The following is a 16,733-nucleotide window of genomic DNA, read 5'->3' as shown; positions in this document are numbered from 1 at the left end:
CTGAATCCCTCCTGATAACTCAATGCTGCACGGTATTGTGAGCATTGACAGACCTTTGATGTGTTTATCTTAAATTTTGTGTCTATTCTGAGTAATTTTCTGTCTGATCTGATGCTTGTTTTCTGGCATGAGTTGATATTTCTGCTCAGATTCACTCCGTGAACATTCAAGGACGAAGTAGCTTCCATCAAACACACTGTCCCAGCCAACAAATCATAGAAATGGTGTGTCAGTGTGACTGATGTCCCCCCCTTACACACACACACACACACACACACACACACACACACACACACACAGAGTCTCAGAGAAACATCTCTGATGAATGAATTTTAAACTCAGTGGTTTTATTATTTCATACACTTTTTCTACAAGAACTATTCACTTTTGCAAAACAACCAACCATCTGCCTTTATCTGTTTGATTTTCCTTAGTTTTAACTTTAGATGTCCTTTTGTAGAGTAGTAGCTATTTATCATTTTTGTTATATATGCTTCCTCCTACGTTTAATCCATTTTACACATTAAATTAGGATATGTTTTAGTTTTACAGGTCTGATAAGTCATTTCAGTTTATTTTTATAGCACCAAATTACGACAAGAGTCGTCTCAAGGCACTTCATATAATAAACATTCCAGTACAGGTCAATTCATTAAGCCAATCAGTAAAAAGTTTCCTATATAAGGAACCCAGCACATTGCATCGAGTCACTGACTAGTGTCAGAGTCTTTACAGCAATCCTCATACCAAGCAAGCATAAAGCGACAGTGGAGCGGAAAACTCCCGTTTAACAGGAAGAAACCTCCAGAGGATCCTGGCTCAGTATAAGCAGCCATCCTCCACGACTCACTGGGGACTGGATTATCATAAAATCATGAAAAAGGTCCAATTCTTGAGCCACCTTGGCTCTACCCCTCTGCAGTAAACAAAGCATTTGACCACCTTCAGTTGGTCCTGAACTCTACAGCGAGGCTCCTGACTGGAGCAAACACTCCTATTCTGACGCCTCTGCACTGGTTAGCCATTAACGCCCGGACTGATTTTAGAATCCTGACTAGAACTCAGGGCTCCACATGGTCAAGCTCCTCCCTACATTACTGAACCCATGTCTCTTCTCGGTGACAGCTGAGCTGCTACATGAATACCTTTTACTTTCCTGTCCACCTGACCTGATCTGAGGAGGACTCTGAGATTAAGCACACCAAGAAATACATTAATTCAAATAAATAGCTGCACTGAGACTGCTAACTCCTAAAAAAAGACACAAGAGACTAAAGAGATTAAATGCTCCATTCATAAAAGTGTTCTTTTTTAAAAGTTTCATAAAAGCTGATAGAACATCTGTTAAACTGTTAAAAGTTACATCCATTGAAATAAGTTCCTGTGACAGTTGACTGGGACTTCCTGGAGCTATTTTAAAAAAATGCTCAACTTGATCAGAGGAAACCCAGTTTTGCAAAAGCAAGGTCATGCCTTCTTCATTGAAGTCAGCAAAAATGTCTTCCAGTCAGCAGAATGACTTGGTTCATGTCCAGAACCGCCCCTCGTCCAAGTATTGTGAGCCCAAACAGAAGCGGGGACGCTGTCCATCACGCAGACAGATACAACAAAGCTGAGCTCAGCTTTAACAGAACCATGTTTCCGAACACTCAGCTGATCCGAAACACTTCAAAACACAGTTTAGAATGGCAATAATTTATTTATTTCAGGACAGTCTTTGGCAGTGTAGAACAGGAAAGGACAATTTTTAAAAATAATGAAAATAATAAGGGAGAAAAAACTGGGATTTATTACGAGTCCAAATAGTTTTCACTGGAGCGTCGTCATGGTAACTGGGGAGAAATAACAGGTCAGGGAATCACGACACACTTATGTCGCTTTGAGAAAATAAACAGAGTTGTGTGTGTGTGTCTGTAATGGGTTCTGACATCATAATAGAGATCACAGGAAACTCTGGCACCTTCTGATAAAAATCTGAGTTCATTACTGTTCAGTTAGATGAAAAACACTTGGGTCAGTCACAAATGTAGGAATATATTTCTGGCCTATTAAGAAAAACACATGAAAATTCACAGATGAAATAGTAAAATGTTTAATAAAGAGGGAATAAAACCACGTGGCTTAGTGGCTCTGCCATACTCGCATCCTACTGGCATCTTCAACCAACCGGCCAGTGCAACTCTAAGGAAGGCAAGCAGGGACAAACATGCAAAAGGTGCTTTGCATGATGCTTTTTTGCTTCAGCAGGAAGCCTAACTGTCCTGTTCTTGTATGTGTGTGTGTGCTTTTCTTTCCCAACACCGATAATGGGTGGGGGTGTTCTGCATTTCAAAGCAGCTCAAATCGAATGAGAACACCCTGAAGACAGGACAGGTAAGGCCATGTCAGTTTGCTTGGACCTGATAAAACCAACTACTGGAGCCAATCTGAATGCTCTTCATTCATCACACAGCTCACAATATGAGTAGGACACACACGCACACGCACGCACACACACACACCCGCAGCCACCCACACACACAGTGCACACTGTGCACAAGCCAGTCAGGATGCCCGACTGGAGAAATTACTGACGTCAAGTCTTTGTTCGGTCAGTTATCATTCAGAATACTGTTAAAGGTTCATCCATTCATTAACACACTCAAACCGAACTGAACACTCAGTCCACTCATCTATTTAATCAGAAATCTTCTTTTTCTTATTATTCAACATGTTTCTGTTTGGACAGAAGTAAAGCTTTAGATGCACATCACAGGAAAACATTTCTATTTCTTAATACTGGAGGAGGTCAAGAGTTCGGCTGCTTCCACATGTGCAAAAAAACTCTACGAAGGGGTGAAGAGCAGAGGTCACTTTGGGTCACTGTTGCACTGTTCCACGTTAAGGCTGGGCAGGCATAGGCACAGTTCATGCTGTCACCCAAACAAGTTGGAGGGTTAGTTGGAATGCAGAAACTCTTTGTTCTGTTTTTCTTCTCTTCCATTAATCTGTCCACCGTCGCGGCGCTGGGCTGGCGGTGACGGGTCACAGCGTGACTTTGCTGAGTCTGAGCGAGAGGCTGGAGCGGTACTGAGTCCGAGGGAGAGTGGTGCTGCATCGGCTGCGCAGCTGTACCGGCCGACCCGCCGAGCCCCGCGCACGCAGCAGGAAGTCAAAGTTGGCCGAGGTGTTCATGGCGTAAAAGACGTTGGCGTTGTCGGGAATCACCAGCTCTGGAGCAGAAGAACTCATGTCAGTGACGCTTCATAAAGATGTAACAGCAAACACAGCGACCACGTTCCAAGTGAGAGGAGTCGAACGCTCCACACAGAAACATTTACTCAAATCAAAAACAGCTTTTTACCTTTCTCCTCCGAGATGACTTGTACCAGCTCATACCCTTCCTCTGGCTCCGCCTCCAGGTTGTGCTTGGCCATGGCTCTAGATATGACGGCTGGGGTCTTGTCTTGACTGGTCAGCTACATGAAGACACACACACACACACATCAGGTCAAACTGGCTTTAACACACACAGCCCAAACATACAGAAAATAGATGTGGCTATTCCCATTGAGAAGGTGTGCCACCGTACCAGTATGCTCTTGTAGAGGTTGCCATTTCCATGCTCGAGGCTGACTCTTATGATGCATGCATCCTGAGCTTGGGTGTTGTAAGCCGGGCTTTGACTCTGTGAGCTGGGGGAGATGGGTGTGAGGGAGATGCAGCGTCTGTGGGTGCAAGGGTGCAAAGGGAGACAGGGGGAGGCAGGAGTCATGGAGACGCTGGTGGTCGAGGAGTTGGTGTCCATGGAGTGGAGCGAGGTGCAGGATGATGACTCATATAACTGAGGAGAAACAGATTTCTAAATTTAGAATTTTTTTTTTAAATAAGCAGCTCAAATACCTCAGTAATAATAAATTAAGTGATGCCATTGTGACAGTTTTTATTTTTGGGGGGGGGGGGGGGGGGGTAGAGGATGTGAGGGTTCCAGCATCATCACAGTCATCAGAGAAATGTTGCTTAGCCAGAGTCTGCACAAAAAAAGCCAAAAGTCCCTCCAGCTCACCCCCGCAAACACACTCATGATGTTTTTAAAGAGCAAGTCACCCCTACCAGAGTCTAACTCTGCTCCCACTTCATGTTTGAAAAATGCAACAAATGCTGTTGCCTGGCAGACTGAGAGGGCGGAGCCGCTAACAAATACACACACACTCAGGCTCACGACAGCATTGTGACATCATAATGTACCAGTTTACATCATAGCATACTTCTTAGCCAATAGCGGTGGCAGATTTAAATTAAAATACAGTGCAGAGTTTTTACCTGACAACGGCACAACACTGCCAGTTTTAGGCAGAATATTTAAATTTTAACTAAGATGCACTGAAGTGCCAAATTATTGACGACACGTGTCTGCAGCACGATTAGACACTCGTTTATTTAGTTTATCAGCAAAAAAAGTTTATGTGGGGTGACTTGCTCTTTAAGCACCAAATAACTTATTGCTCACAGATAAACATGAAGCAAATATATAAAAATACAGAGTCCAACTCTGGAAAAATACGACCCAAGGTGGATTTTTTATTTTTCTATTCAAGAAAATGTCCCATCCGTTTACAAGGCAGAAGCAGGACTTAAATGTTGTCCCACTTTTCTTGTTTTGTTGGGTTTATTGAATTGTTGTTTTTTATTTTACTTCTGGCACTTTTTGATTAACATTTTAAACTGTTGAATTTTTCACATAAAATGTTTAGCAGACAGATAAAACCATCTCTGTCTTTTCAGGCGTCAACCTTGAAATCAACTCTTGAAATAATTGTCTTTGTTAATGAGAGGTTTTGTTTTCTGGATGTTAGAGAAAATTTAACTGGTGTTTCTGATGAAAAGCCCCCAAAAATGCATATTTCTGCTTTCTACTGTGACTGAAGCCAAACGTTTCAAACAGAGAATATGTGTTACTTTGACATAGATTAGATAGTGTTGTTGTAAGTGTGAAATATTGTTTTTCAATTTTTTACCAACTTTTATGTTTTAAAGAGAGACTAGGCAGTTTTGGTTTGCTTTTAGTACCCCCTAGTGTTTGTTTAGTAGAACCAAAAGCAAAAGTTATCTTCTCACTGTGCGTTTGTCTTTTAAACACCTTAATTCATCCATCCATCCATTCTCTTCTGCTTATCTGGAGTTGGGTCACGGGGCTACAGAAGAAGCAGAGAGGCCCAGACTTCCCTCTTCCCGCCACTTGGGCTAGCTCTTCTGGAGGAATCCCAAGGCGTTCCCTGGCCAGGCGAGAGACATGGTCTCTCTATCATGTCCTGGGTCTCCCTCTAGGCCTCCTTCTGGTTGGACGTGTCTGGAAAACCTCACTAGGGAGGTGTCCAGGAGGCATCCTAATCAGATGCCTGAGCCACCTCAACTGGCTCCTCTTGATGTGGAGGAGCAGCGGGTCTACTCCGAGCCCCTCCCGGATGATCACCCTATCTCTGACAACATGCGGAGAAAACTAATTTCCGCCGTTTGTATCAACAATCTCGTACTTTCAGTTACTACCCAATGCTCGTGACCATAGGTGAGGGTAGGAATGTAGATCGACCAGTAAATTGAGAGCGTTGCCTTCTGGCTCAGCTCTGTCTTCACCACAACAGACCAGTACAACGCCCACATCACCGCAGATGCAGCACCAATCCACTTATAGATCTCGCGCTCCTCCACTTGGGGCAGGACCCAGGGGTGGACTGGCTCATCTGGCACTGTGCCGGTGCGCCGCTTAGCCAAGTGGGCCGCTTACCCAGCTTGGGCCATCAAGAGTCCGCGAGCAACAAATCCCCCAACCCCCCCCACCCCCCCCCAAATTCGACCCCCCTCCACCCCCACCCCACTCTGAGGGCCCACAGTTCATAAAAACGCCAGGGCCCAATTTTGGTCCCAGTCCACCCCTGGCAGGACCTCCTCCCTGACCCGGAGGAGGCATTCTACCTTTTTCTGACGCCTTAATCTAACAGCTGAAACATCTCCCAGTCTTCCTTAGTGTCTACAGGAGTGGTTCATCACAGAATTAAATAAACCAGCTGTGTTCACGATCGAAAACATGCAGGAAACATGCTGGAAGCAGATCGCAGCGCCAGGTATGTCGGCCCCATTTTTTTCAGCTTCCACACCAGCAACTCGGAAGTTGCAAACGTCATATTCTGGCCACAGAGGGCGGTGGGGGTCTGAGTGACGTTTTATTAACCCTGTAAAGGCTCATTTTAGCTCATACTGGCTTAAGAACGTGATTTAAAATTTTGAAAAAGTTGCCTAGTATCCCTTTAAGGGCTAAATTTATTGGAGATGTTGTATAAATGCTATAAAAACATAATTCTACCTTGTTTTGATGGGAGAGTTGTGAGTCAGATGTGTGTGTTGGTGTTGTGTGTCCCTCGCTGTCCGACGGGCTGCTGGAGTCACTGGAGGACACGCTGACAGAGTCCATGCTCTCCCCGGAGCTGCCAGTAGGGGGCGAGCGAGGCGTCTCTCTGACTGGGGAGCTGGCTGTGTTACTGTCTGTTCCAAGAAACAGCCTGGACGACAGAGGCAGGGAGATACACGTTAGTGGAAGAACTTTAATGTTGCATCGATCGCTCATCTGTTTTTCTGAGGGAACTCACAGGCTGAGTCTCTTCACCATGCTCTTACGAGTTTTGAGTAAAGTCGGGCTGCTGTCGCCGAGGCCTTCAATCTCACAAGACATGGCATAGCTGCAAAGCAGAGTAGTAACGGTGAACCCTCAACATAATTTAAAAAGTCACTACCACATCATGTGCGTGGGGATTTTTATGAACTGGATTAGCAGTAGTCAGAGAAGGCAAACAAATACAAGCACAACGGGCCAGTGGGGAGTTGAGGTGTGATGAGGGGAAGTAGTAAAAACTGAGGGAAAGAAGCTGCAGCAATTTTCTTAATGGTGAAGAGAAGGAAAAAGAGAAGGCATCCAGAGTAAAAGCAAACAGGAGCAGTACCTCTCCTCCTCGCTGAGTTGAAGCTGGCTCTTAAACCAGCGGAGGAAAGCCGTGTCTGGAGTCAGGCAGTAGCTGTTACAGGCTGACTGGAGCAGCTTAATCTGAGCTATGACCTCAAACTCCTGCAGAGACCAGAGAAAAGCAGCACACGGGCTTAAAACATCAAACTCGTTACTTTAGCACCGCCTCTCAATCATTGTCAGGGCTTATGGTGTCAGAGGAAACCCTCACCCTGCGTCTCTTCTCAAAGTTGATCAGGCCACCCTGCAGAAGATGAAAAGAAACACGCCGTCAGAGCTGGGACCCCCATACCAACAGCTGCTTAAGCAAAGTCCATCATTTGGTTCTTTTTGGCACACAGAGTAATAAAGATTTGTTTTTTGACATTTTTTGATAAACACAGAACGAACCAGGGATATGTATTTTTGAAATTCTGGCGATACGATACACATCACGATACAGGGGAGACGATACGATAAATCACGATATGTTGCGATACATTCAGTCAGACGTTACAAACAATTTATTTTACTGAATTTATTGTAAGAATGTTCAGTAAACAGTCCAAACTGATACGTAACATGTTTAACATGAGGTATCTGAACCATGAGGGAGGGATTTACATTTCAATGGTGGAAACAAAACTCGTTGCACACTGCTGCCAACTAGCGGGTGGTGATTGAATTGCACAAAACGAAAAGAAAATACACAAATGTTTGCATGTAAATTCTTTCAAGAATTAGATACACAGCTTTTGAATATCAATGTATTAATTACAGGGAAAAAATCACGATATATTGCCATATCGATATTTCCGATACACGGCTTTTGAATATCGATATAATATTGCTGGAAAAAATATCACGATATATTGTCATATCGATATTTTCTTACATCCCTAGAAAGAACGTACCAAATGAAGCTGCCTAAGCAAACAGAAGGTGGCCCACCCCAAAACAAACCAACAGAAATCCTCTTTCATTAATGGAAACTTCAGGTCTGCAGAGCTCCTTCAACCTACAGACATATGCTCTCCTATCCCACACAACACAGACAGCAGGTGATTTATTTTTACCTCCACTAGGTCTGGCAGGGCTGTGTCCATCATGGTCAGATCGGTTAGAAAAGTCCCCAAGTATGGTATTGTTCCCTGCATCGCTCCCTGTGGGGAAAAGTCCTTTTGATTAACAAAGTAATCTGACATCCCTGAAGCATGCTCAAGAGGAAACGGTTTAGGCTCACATATCTCCTAAAAGGGGAGGTTTGTTTTTACCCTTTTTTTGCAGACAGGTTTCGGCTAACGCTGTAGCCTTTCTCAGAGTGTTTGTCAAAACTTGTCAGCCAAAAAAAAAGAAGGTAAAAACAAATCTTCCGCTACGCTGTGTTTAAAAAAGAATTAAAATAATGGAAGGATTACACAGAGCGAACATACAAGAGCCCCCAAAGGAGAGGGGGGGGGGGGGGGGGGGGGGATTGGCCCCCAAGCTATGTATGTTTCTTATCAAAAATAATGACACAGACACCTCGATGAGCAGGCCTATTTGATCACTTTGGTCTTTAGGTAAACATTGTAGTACTTGTTGGGACACAGCAATCAATTTCCCTCGGGGATTAATAAAGTATTTTTGAAGGTAGATATTAGTACATGTGTTATTGATGAAGCGTAAATGTACATGGAACATTGAAAATGTTGTGTTCTAGGTGGCAGCAGAGCACTACTAACATATATAGAGGTGTAGTGTAGAGTTCAGGGGAAGCGCTGCTGACGATACAGGATGATTGGTGTGTATATACACATCCTTACTGCTGTAACAAAGGTCATATGGATTAGGTCGGGTTTTGAGTAAAGGGGCGACGGTGGCACAGGAGTTAAGTGCTCGCCTCGCAATCGGAAGGTCGCAGGTTCGAGACCCGCTCAGTCTGTCGCTGTCGTTGTGTCCTTGGGCAAGACACTTAACCCACGTTGCCTGCTGGTGGTGGTCGGAGGGACCGGTAGCGCCAGTGCTCGGCAGCCTCGCCTCTGTCAGTGCGCCCCAGGGCAGCTGTGGCTACATTGTAGCTCATCCCCACCAGTGTGTGAATGTGTGTGTGAATGACTGATTGTGTTGTAAAGCGCCTTGAGGGGTTCCAGGACTCTAGAAGGCGCTATATCAAATACAGGCCATTTAGGTTACTTCCTGCCTGCTTTCTCCCAACTTTCTTTTCTTCATGACGAGCGATTTGTCACGATTCAATTAATATGACCGTAACTAAGTGTGTAACTGAGGCTCACCATTTCTCCCCAAAAAATATAAAGATCCAAGAGGATATTGTTGTTAAACAGGAACATAAAGAGTTTTAAACATTTTAAAACAATGACATTTGAAATAACTGTATTCGTTGTTTGATATTTTGTCTTTTCCTCTGAAATGTTTGTGCTTCTCAAATTTGAGGTCAATGTGCTGGATGCACAGGTCTGTTGCTTTTTAATCAAAACCATTGAAGGAGCAATGCAAATGCACAGCAGGCTAGTCACTACTGGGACGAATTTGGTGTGCCATCCGAACCCCCCCCCCCCCCCCCCCCCCCCCCCCATCTCCCCTTGAACATTTTCTGGTAGCAGGTTTGTTTGTTTGTTTATTATTATTTGCTATGCTGGACCAGATTGAATGAGTTATAATGCCAGATATGAATTGAGATCCACCAGACACACAAAGTGATTAATACAACTTACAAATGCAAATCTACAACAAACCCTCTCATCTACAGCCAGAGCTGCTAGGACTCAATATTCCATATTCAATCATTTACTTTGTGGTCTTCACAGATGGTGACGCAGACTTGTAAATCAGACCTTCGGTTTAACATGAGAACAGTACACAGTGCACCGGGTAAACACAGATAAGCACATGGTTTCATTATCCTGGAGAAGCAAGAATTTCTCCTTACAGTGCACTGTTAGTGCAGAATGTGTCATCCACTTGTGCGTCTTGTATTTTTAACACTCGAATTAGCCTCACCATTTCCTTCTGCAGCTGGAGTCTCTTGTGGGTGCGTTTCTGGTGCTCCTTGGCACAGCTCTCCAGGCTGGCAAACTTTGAAGTACCTTCCTGGAAGGTGAACAAAATTAGCTTTTGTCCTCAAGATTCAATCCAGTGAGTGAAAAAATGCTCCTGGGGCTTGTGCACGGAGTGGTTAAGAGCCTCGGCAACACATGAATCTAATGAATGGGTTTGGACTGCAGTCGTAGGACTCACCCTCATGAGCAGCTCTCTGCTGGTAAGGTAGTTGTTGTGGTCAGAGAAAATGTCTGAGAGCTCCTCGAACGTCTGCATGCTGTCTCTGCGTGAGACACAGATTCATTTCAGAAGATGCAGCAGATACAATGTGCACGTGAATTAAGATGAACCCATATCCGCCTATGACAAATACACGTTTGAGAGACTGGAGGCTCACTTGTGCACGCATGCCCACACTCTCTTCAGCCTGTAGAGAGGATTGGACTGCAGCGCTGACACGATGGCTCGCAGAGATGAGAAGTTTTTGCGTATTCGACACTCCTGTTAAAGGAAAAAACAAACTAAGGCAGTCAGAACTCAACTCAGTGTGGCAGATTAGACCAGTCTGTGGCTGCGCGTCTCTCCCTGACCTGAGCGATGTCGATCCAGCGCTGGATGACCCGTGCCCTGACATGCGGTCTGAGCTGCCTGTGCTTCAGCACCGTGCTGACCACGCAGGCCGCCACGGCGTTGAACTGAGTGATGGTGGCCCGGATGGTGGGAGCGGTGTGCTTGTTGTCTTTCTTGTCCCTCTGAGACCAGATGGAGCCCAGGCAGTGGTGAGGTACAACCTTTTTAAACAGCAGCTGGAAGAAAAAAAAAGACTACATAAAAGCACTGACCCTCCTTTTTTTCTCTTTGCCTTCACCCGACCTCCCTCCACTCACCGCATCCATGTAGGTCAGCTGCTCGGCCACCAGGTCGGCCTCAAATGACAGGAAGTCATCCTGGACCTCGATCTCTACCTCTTCTTCTTCCCCAAGGCAGAAAGAGCCGTTGCCGTGGAAACCAGCTGAAAGCAGAGGAAATCAGATAAATGAGTTAGTAATGACTTTTAACTGATAAAATCCAAAACATATGTAAAGATGGGGTTTAGAAACAATACCATCGCTCTCGTCCATGCTGGCCTGACCCTGCAGCTGCTCCAGCAGACTCTCTGCCCGTCTGAGAGCCTCTGAACCAGGAAGAGCTTTGCGTAGGTAGTCCATCAGCCTGTGGAGGCTGGGGTAGTCTGGAGGCTCCTGGAAGTCTTCAGGACATTGATCCAACCAGGCACACAGAATAGAAGCCAAGGCACTGAGGGGACAGGTGTGATCAGTAAAACGCCTTAAAGTAACTTTCTTTAAAGGTGTGGTCCACGGAGTTTTTCATGCAGGCTGAACATGCAATAGCTTCTGATAGAAAATAGATAGTGAAATGCTAGGATTTGAAAATCCTTACAAATCTATGTCACACTGAGAATTTGCATTGATGGCCCTGCTCTTCTTGGCTCAAACCCGCCTACAGGAAGGCTCTTTTCATTTTTATTGCAGAGAGGAGAGAAAGCCGACACTGTCTTGATGATAGAGACTTTGCAACATGGCTGAATGCATTCGGTTAGCCAATCAGAAGTAAAGTGTGAGCACATCATTCTATACGTTTACATGCAGCCAATATCCGGGTTATGATCGGGTTAAGGTCGGCATTCGGGTTTCTGAGTTGATCAGAATAACCCGTTTACAAGCATAAATAGAAAGAGTTACCGCTAACTTGCATAACCCGATGTAAATGCGGACGTTGGGGTAGCGTCAGGACGTATGGACTATGTCCAGACGCAATATGCCTCATTTCTGGTTCTTCTTGTTCCAGTATCCATGAAAACAACAACATGTTTCCAAGTTCGGAAGAGATAGCGACCGCGTTTGTTTGCGCTTTAGTTTCTTCGTCACTCCGAAAGTGTGGTGCTGTGCCGCGACTCGCCATGTTGCTCCCAACTTGTTGTTTACTTCCGGTGTTCTGGCGCATACAAGACGTCTCGCTACTCAAAAGACCAAGATTCCTTGCGAACAGAGCATGCGCAGAACACACGCTTTGACGGGGATATCCCGATATGCGTTTACACGACCAAACATTCGGGTTAGAAAAGGGTTACCCCAGGTGTAGTAACCCGGTCTTTAAAAACCTGGTTATGAGCATATCCGGGTTTTTGGCAGTGTTTACAAGGACCTGCGGAACCGGGTTATTGTGAATATTCGGGTTTTAAAAGGGTTACTGGCTGCATGTAAACGCACTCATTAATAATAATGAGCAATCCTGATGTTTTCAGCCCACCTCTGCACCAGCTAATTTCTGCATCTCAGAGCAGGAGCATCACAGCTGTTCATGAGGCATTGAGTTACAGTAGAGAACACTGCAAATGTATTGAAGCAACAAGTAAACCACACCTTTAAAAACTGTGTCACATAGAAAACTGTGTCTCACTTTCTGATGGCTTCGCTGCTTTCAGAGCCATCGTGCCCATTTTCCTCCACACTCCCACAACTGCCACAGAAATGTACAAAAATATAGATTTAAAAATGTACACCTTGTTCTCTTATCTGTTTATGTAACCAGTGTAAAAAAAAAAACTTCATCCCAGTCTACCTGTCTAGCAGCAGCTGCAGAACAGTCTGCGTACTGGCGAAAGCTCTGTAGGTGGAGAGAAAGATGGAGGTGTAGGTGAGGTCGTTGTCTCCGAACGCCGTCAATAACGTCTCCACCAGGCGCTCCAGAGTTCCAGCACGAATGCTTCGGATTTTGCACGTTTCCAGCTGGCTCACAGTGTGGCCAGGAGGCAGTCGATCGCCCTCTGCCTAAACACACACACAAACACACACAGCCTCACAATTAAAGAAACAACTCTTGGGTCTACAGACAGCTCCAGAACATTGTTTTCTCTGGAGATTCCTGAATCTAGATGCTACATTTGCTGGCATGTGCAAAAATATCCGAGAAAATCTTACAAACCCCTAAAAGAAGGAAGCGTGACCTATATTCAGCCCTGATTTTTCCAGATGTGTCAGATAATTGTGTCTTCAGAGAAACCGAGTGAGAAGCTAAAAGAGGGTGGCACGGACGTTCAGGGGAGGGAGGAACCTTCATGAAGTTTGTACGCTGCAACAGGAAACGCTCCAATCTGCTTTTAATCACAGCGAGCACCCTACCTCCTCCAGCGTCTCCCTCCAGACACAGAGGAGGACAGCCGGCTTCTCCCAGCACTCCCCTCTGATAAGAGCTCACACACTGCTGATCCTTATCTCTGCGAGGTGATCCACCGTGCACAGACACTTAAATCAATTCAAGTTTATTTATATAGCGCCAAATCACGACAAGAGTCGTCTCAAGGCACTTCACATAGTAAACATTCCAATATAGTTCAGTTCATTAAGCCAGTCAGAAAAAAGTTTCCTATATAAGGAACTCAGCACATTGCATCAAGACTTGATGCAATCCTCATACTAAGCAAGCATGTAACAACAGTGGAGAGGAAAACTCCCTTTTAACAGGAAGAAACCTCCAGAGGATCCTGACTCAGGCCCTGTCCACACGTAGCCGGGGATCTGCCAAAACGTAGATATTTTTCTACGTTTTGGCCTGTCATCCACACGAAAACTGAGTTTTTTCACATGAAAACTGATCTTTTAAAAACTCCGGCCAAAGTGAAGATCTGCGTTTTCTCCGTTTTGGGTGTCTGCGTGTGGACAGACAAAACCGGAGTTTTAAGGTCCGCAACGTCACTTTCCGTGACAAAAAATGCTGACATCACGTGTGCGACCTGTGTTTACACTAGCCGACAGCATGGATGCCCTCAGAGCTGCGCTTGCTTTATCAATTGTCCAAGCACTTTTTGCTTGTTTGTTTTTGCAAGCAGAATTACTGCTCCTTGCGGAAGACCACAGATGAAGGACGAGGTTACGAACGGGGGAAGTACTGCCGCCTACAGGTCTGGCATGTCCTTAACAACGTATTTATCCGGGTACGTGTGGACAGAGTTTCTTTTTAAAACGAGGTGGTGTGGATGCAAGTTTTTGGAGGGGCGGATATTCGTTTTTAAAAAAACCCGGCTACGTGTGGACTAGGCCTTAGTATAAGCAGCCATCCTCCACGACTCACTGGGGATCGAGAAGACAGAGCAGACACACACACACACACCAACACCGACCCACCCACACACACATCCACACACACAACATATATACCAAGTAATGTTTGTGTTTACATTGTGAGTTCTGAGTAAATTTTCTATTTGGTGAGAGAACTTTATTGTATTTATCCTAGTGAATCTATGATTAAACGGGTAAACTAGTAGCACATTCAATGTGAAAGAAAGTAAAATGTTATTATCAGGAAAGGGAAAACGTTTAAGTGGTTAGCAACAGTGTTCAAGCCGATGGCCTCCTCATTGAGGCCACCACAGCTCAGCACCATTGAAATCACTCATCTAACTACTGTAAATACAACAGCACTGATAGTCAGAGGCTTGTGCACGCTTTTATTTTAATTAGCTTTAATCCAGTTGACAGTTATGTTACTGCCAATACATCAATACAGCCTTAAACCATTGCAGCTGCGACCTTTATTCTTTTTCTGTGCCCCCACATAAAAACACCAGCTTGCCAAAACACAAGATCTTCATTTGTCCTCATAGAAAAGCTAAATCTTTTGTTTCTGTTGAGGAAAAACAAAAAGAAACTGTTCCTAACTGGAGCCTCTGTGCTGCACTGTGCAACATCTCATTATGTGGTTATAAACAGTCCAGGAGAGGAAACAGTAATGCCACATATTCACTGGAAAAGCCCTTAATTCTCTGTTTTTCTCATACCAGAATTTGGTAAAACACAAAGCGAGCTTCTTTACTGGCAGCTGCAAAAGTCAGGAAATCACATGAGCTGTTTTTTTTGTATCAGGCGGCTAATAGGTGCTATCTAAACTGGCTCAAATGTTCAACAAGTGAAGCAGTTGCTGCTTTTATAAACCATCTGTACATGATCAAATCCAGCGAGATTCTGTTCCACTAAAAAAAAACATCTGATTTGGACTTTTTTCACAGCAGCAAGCCAGGAAAGTGTCAAAAAAAAAAAAGAGGAGGCAGGTTTTCTGCTGTTCTTGTGCTGCTGGACTCACCCCCAGCCATCTCGCTCCCTTGTTGGCCGCCTGCTGGATCTGAACCCTCTTCAGTGTCACGTTATAGATGGCTCCTTCCTCAACTTCCTCCCCCCAGTCCTGCACCGAGCTCTGGAAGAAGCAGGAAAAAACCATGAAACCTTCTGCAGGAGCGCACGCTCGACTTTCGCTTCCACATTCATCCTTCTTGCTGTTTCATCAAACTGGAACTGCTGAAAGGAAGGCGAGGAATGCAGAAACACAAAAACAGAAACACAACACTTAGGCAAAGAAGTAAGAGAGAGAAAAGCACCATAAAACATCAAGAGTGACCAAATCCCCAACCCCCACCAGTGCAGCAGCCTGCCAGGCCTCCCTCCCTCCCTTTACTCCCTCTTTTATTCCCCATCCATCTCTTTCACTCTGTCTCTCTGGCACTGAAGTCAGATTTGGACAACTTTCCCAGAGCTCATAGACAGGAGGCAGAACGGCTAGAGTCTCCTGAACAAACACACTCACTTGTTTCCTCTCTGTCGATAATTGCTAGTCTGAGCCAAAAGAGCACGATCATGATTCTGCTCCACAACAAGCTCAAAATGACTAAATAGATTTTGCTCTCACTTTACAGCCAATGAACTAATTTGTATGTGGTTGTAAATCACTTCTGAACTGCAGAGTGCATAAACAGAGCGGCAGAATAGACTGGAGTTATAATACAGCTCACAGGGATATATATGTATAGATAGATAGATTAGATAGATGAATGATAGAGAGAGAGAGAGAGAGAGAGGAGAGAGGAGAGAGAAGAGAGAGAGAGAGAGAGAGAGAGAGAGAGGAGAGAGAGAGAGAGAGAAGAGAGAGAGAGAGAGAGAGAGAGAGAGAGAGAGAGAGAGAGAGAGAGAGAGAGAGAGAGAGAGAGAGAGAGAGCTGCTGAGACATCAACATATGGGGACAAAAGCAAGAGGCAGCAACAGAGAAGCATCCAAACATAAGCATCAGGCACACAGCATTTCTGGCCTCACGTGTACAACTGCAGCAACGATCACTTTCACTTGTTCTCAGTTACACAAGTCAATAGCAACGTCCACTGCTGTCCCCCAGGGCCCACCAGAGAAGAGAGATCATAGGTCAAAGTCACCATTACTAGGCTCAATAGCTGGCTATGGAGGATGTGTCTAAAAACATTTAGGTTGGAGCAGAAAATTCTGATGGGAAAAAATACATAAAGCAGTCTGAAAAAGAAAGAGAGAGCAGCAGCATCTGCAACTTGTGTTAGAAAAGCTGAATTTGTTTCAAACACGTCTGCTTGTGTAGTTCATGCAGCTGGTCCGATGTTCTGGACCCGCTGCAGTCCGTCTGGAGCAGAGACAGATAAATACATCAGTGCATGACTCATGAAGTACACACACACACACACCCACACACACACACACACACACAGACACACACACACACACACACACACACACACACACACACACACACACACACACACACACACGCATGCACGCATGCACGCATGCACACACGCACACACACAATAGCAGGAGGTCTCTGTGCTGCTGAGATCAGTCCGCTCACATCGACATAGAGGCCAAAA

At 45.0% G+C, this 16,733-nt stretch overlaps 1 protein-coding gene across 2 annotated transcripts in view; it reads right to left on the bottom strand.

Annotated features, from left to right (window-relative positions):
* Nucleotides 1–2,840: 2,840 nt before the first annotated feature.
* The window catches only part of rgl1 (ral guanine nucleotide dissociation stimulator-like 1), a 34,040-nt gene continuing 20,147 nt past the window's right edge, over nucleotides 2,841–16,733 (bottom strand). For both annotated transcript variants that reach the window (XM_015971509.3, XM_054729983.2), the window contains exons 2-18: nucleotides 15,155–15,265; nucleotides 12,635–12,843; nucleotides 12,473–12,532; nucleotides 11,118–11,308; nucleotides 10,900–11,024; nucleotides 10,603–10,818; nucleotides 10,410–10,513; nucleotides 10,211–10,295; nucleotides 9,974–10,063; nucleotides 8,050–8,136; nucleotides 7,206–7,238; nucleotides 6,975–7,096; nucleotides 6,624–6,713; nucleotides 6,341–6,536; nucleotides 3,572–3,823; nucleotides 3,344–3,458; nucleotides 2,841–3,212 (exon numbers count right to left, since the gene is read on the bottom strand). In XM_015971509.3, the coding sequence (XP_015826995.3) occupies nucleotides 3,025–3,212; nucleotides 3,344–3,458; nucleotides 3,572–3,823; nucleotides 6,341–6,536; nucleotides 6,624–6,713; nucleotides 6,975–7,096; nucleotides 7,206–7,238; nucleotides 8,050–8,136; nucleotides 9,974–10,063; nucleotides 10,211–10,295; nucleotides 10,410–10,513; nucleotides 10,603–10,818; nucleotides 10,900–11,024; nucleotides 11,118–11,308; nucleotides 12,473–12,532; nucleotides 12,635–12,843; nucleotides 15,155–15,265 (2,274 nt within the window). In that variant the 3' untranslated portion in view covers nucleotides 2,841–3,024. The remainder of the gene's footprint in view (nucleotides 3,213–3,343; nucleotides 3,459–3,571; nucleotides 3,824–6,340; nucleotides 6,537–6,623; nucleotides 6,714–6,974; nucleotides 7,097–7,205; nucleotides 7,239–8,049; nucleotides 8,137–9,973; nucleotides 10,064–10,210; nucleotides 10,296–10,409; nucleotides 10,514–10,602; nucleotides 10,819–10,899; nucleotides 11,025–11,117; nucleotides 11,309–12,472; nucleotides 12,533–12,634; nucleotides 12,844–15,154; nucleotides 15,266–16,733) is intronic.

The sequence above is a fragment of the Nothobranchius furzeri genome, chromosome 8 (assembly GCF_043380555.1).
Source record: "Nothobranchius furzeri strain GRZ-AD chromosome 8, NfurGRZ-RIMD1, whole genome shotgun sequence".
Classification (NCBI taxonomy): Eukaryota; Metazoa; Chordata; class Actinopteri; order Cyprinodontiformes; family Nothobranchiidae; genus Nothobranchius; species Nothobranchius furzeri.
Note: the sequence above shows the minus strand (reverse complement) of the source record. Positions and strands in the feature narration are given on the sequence as shown.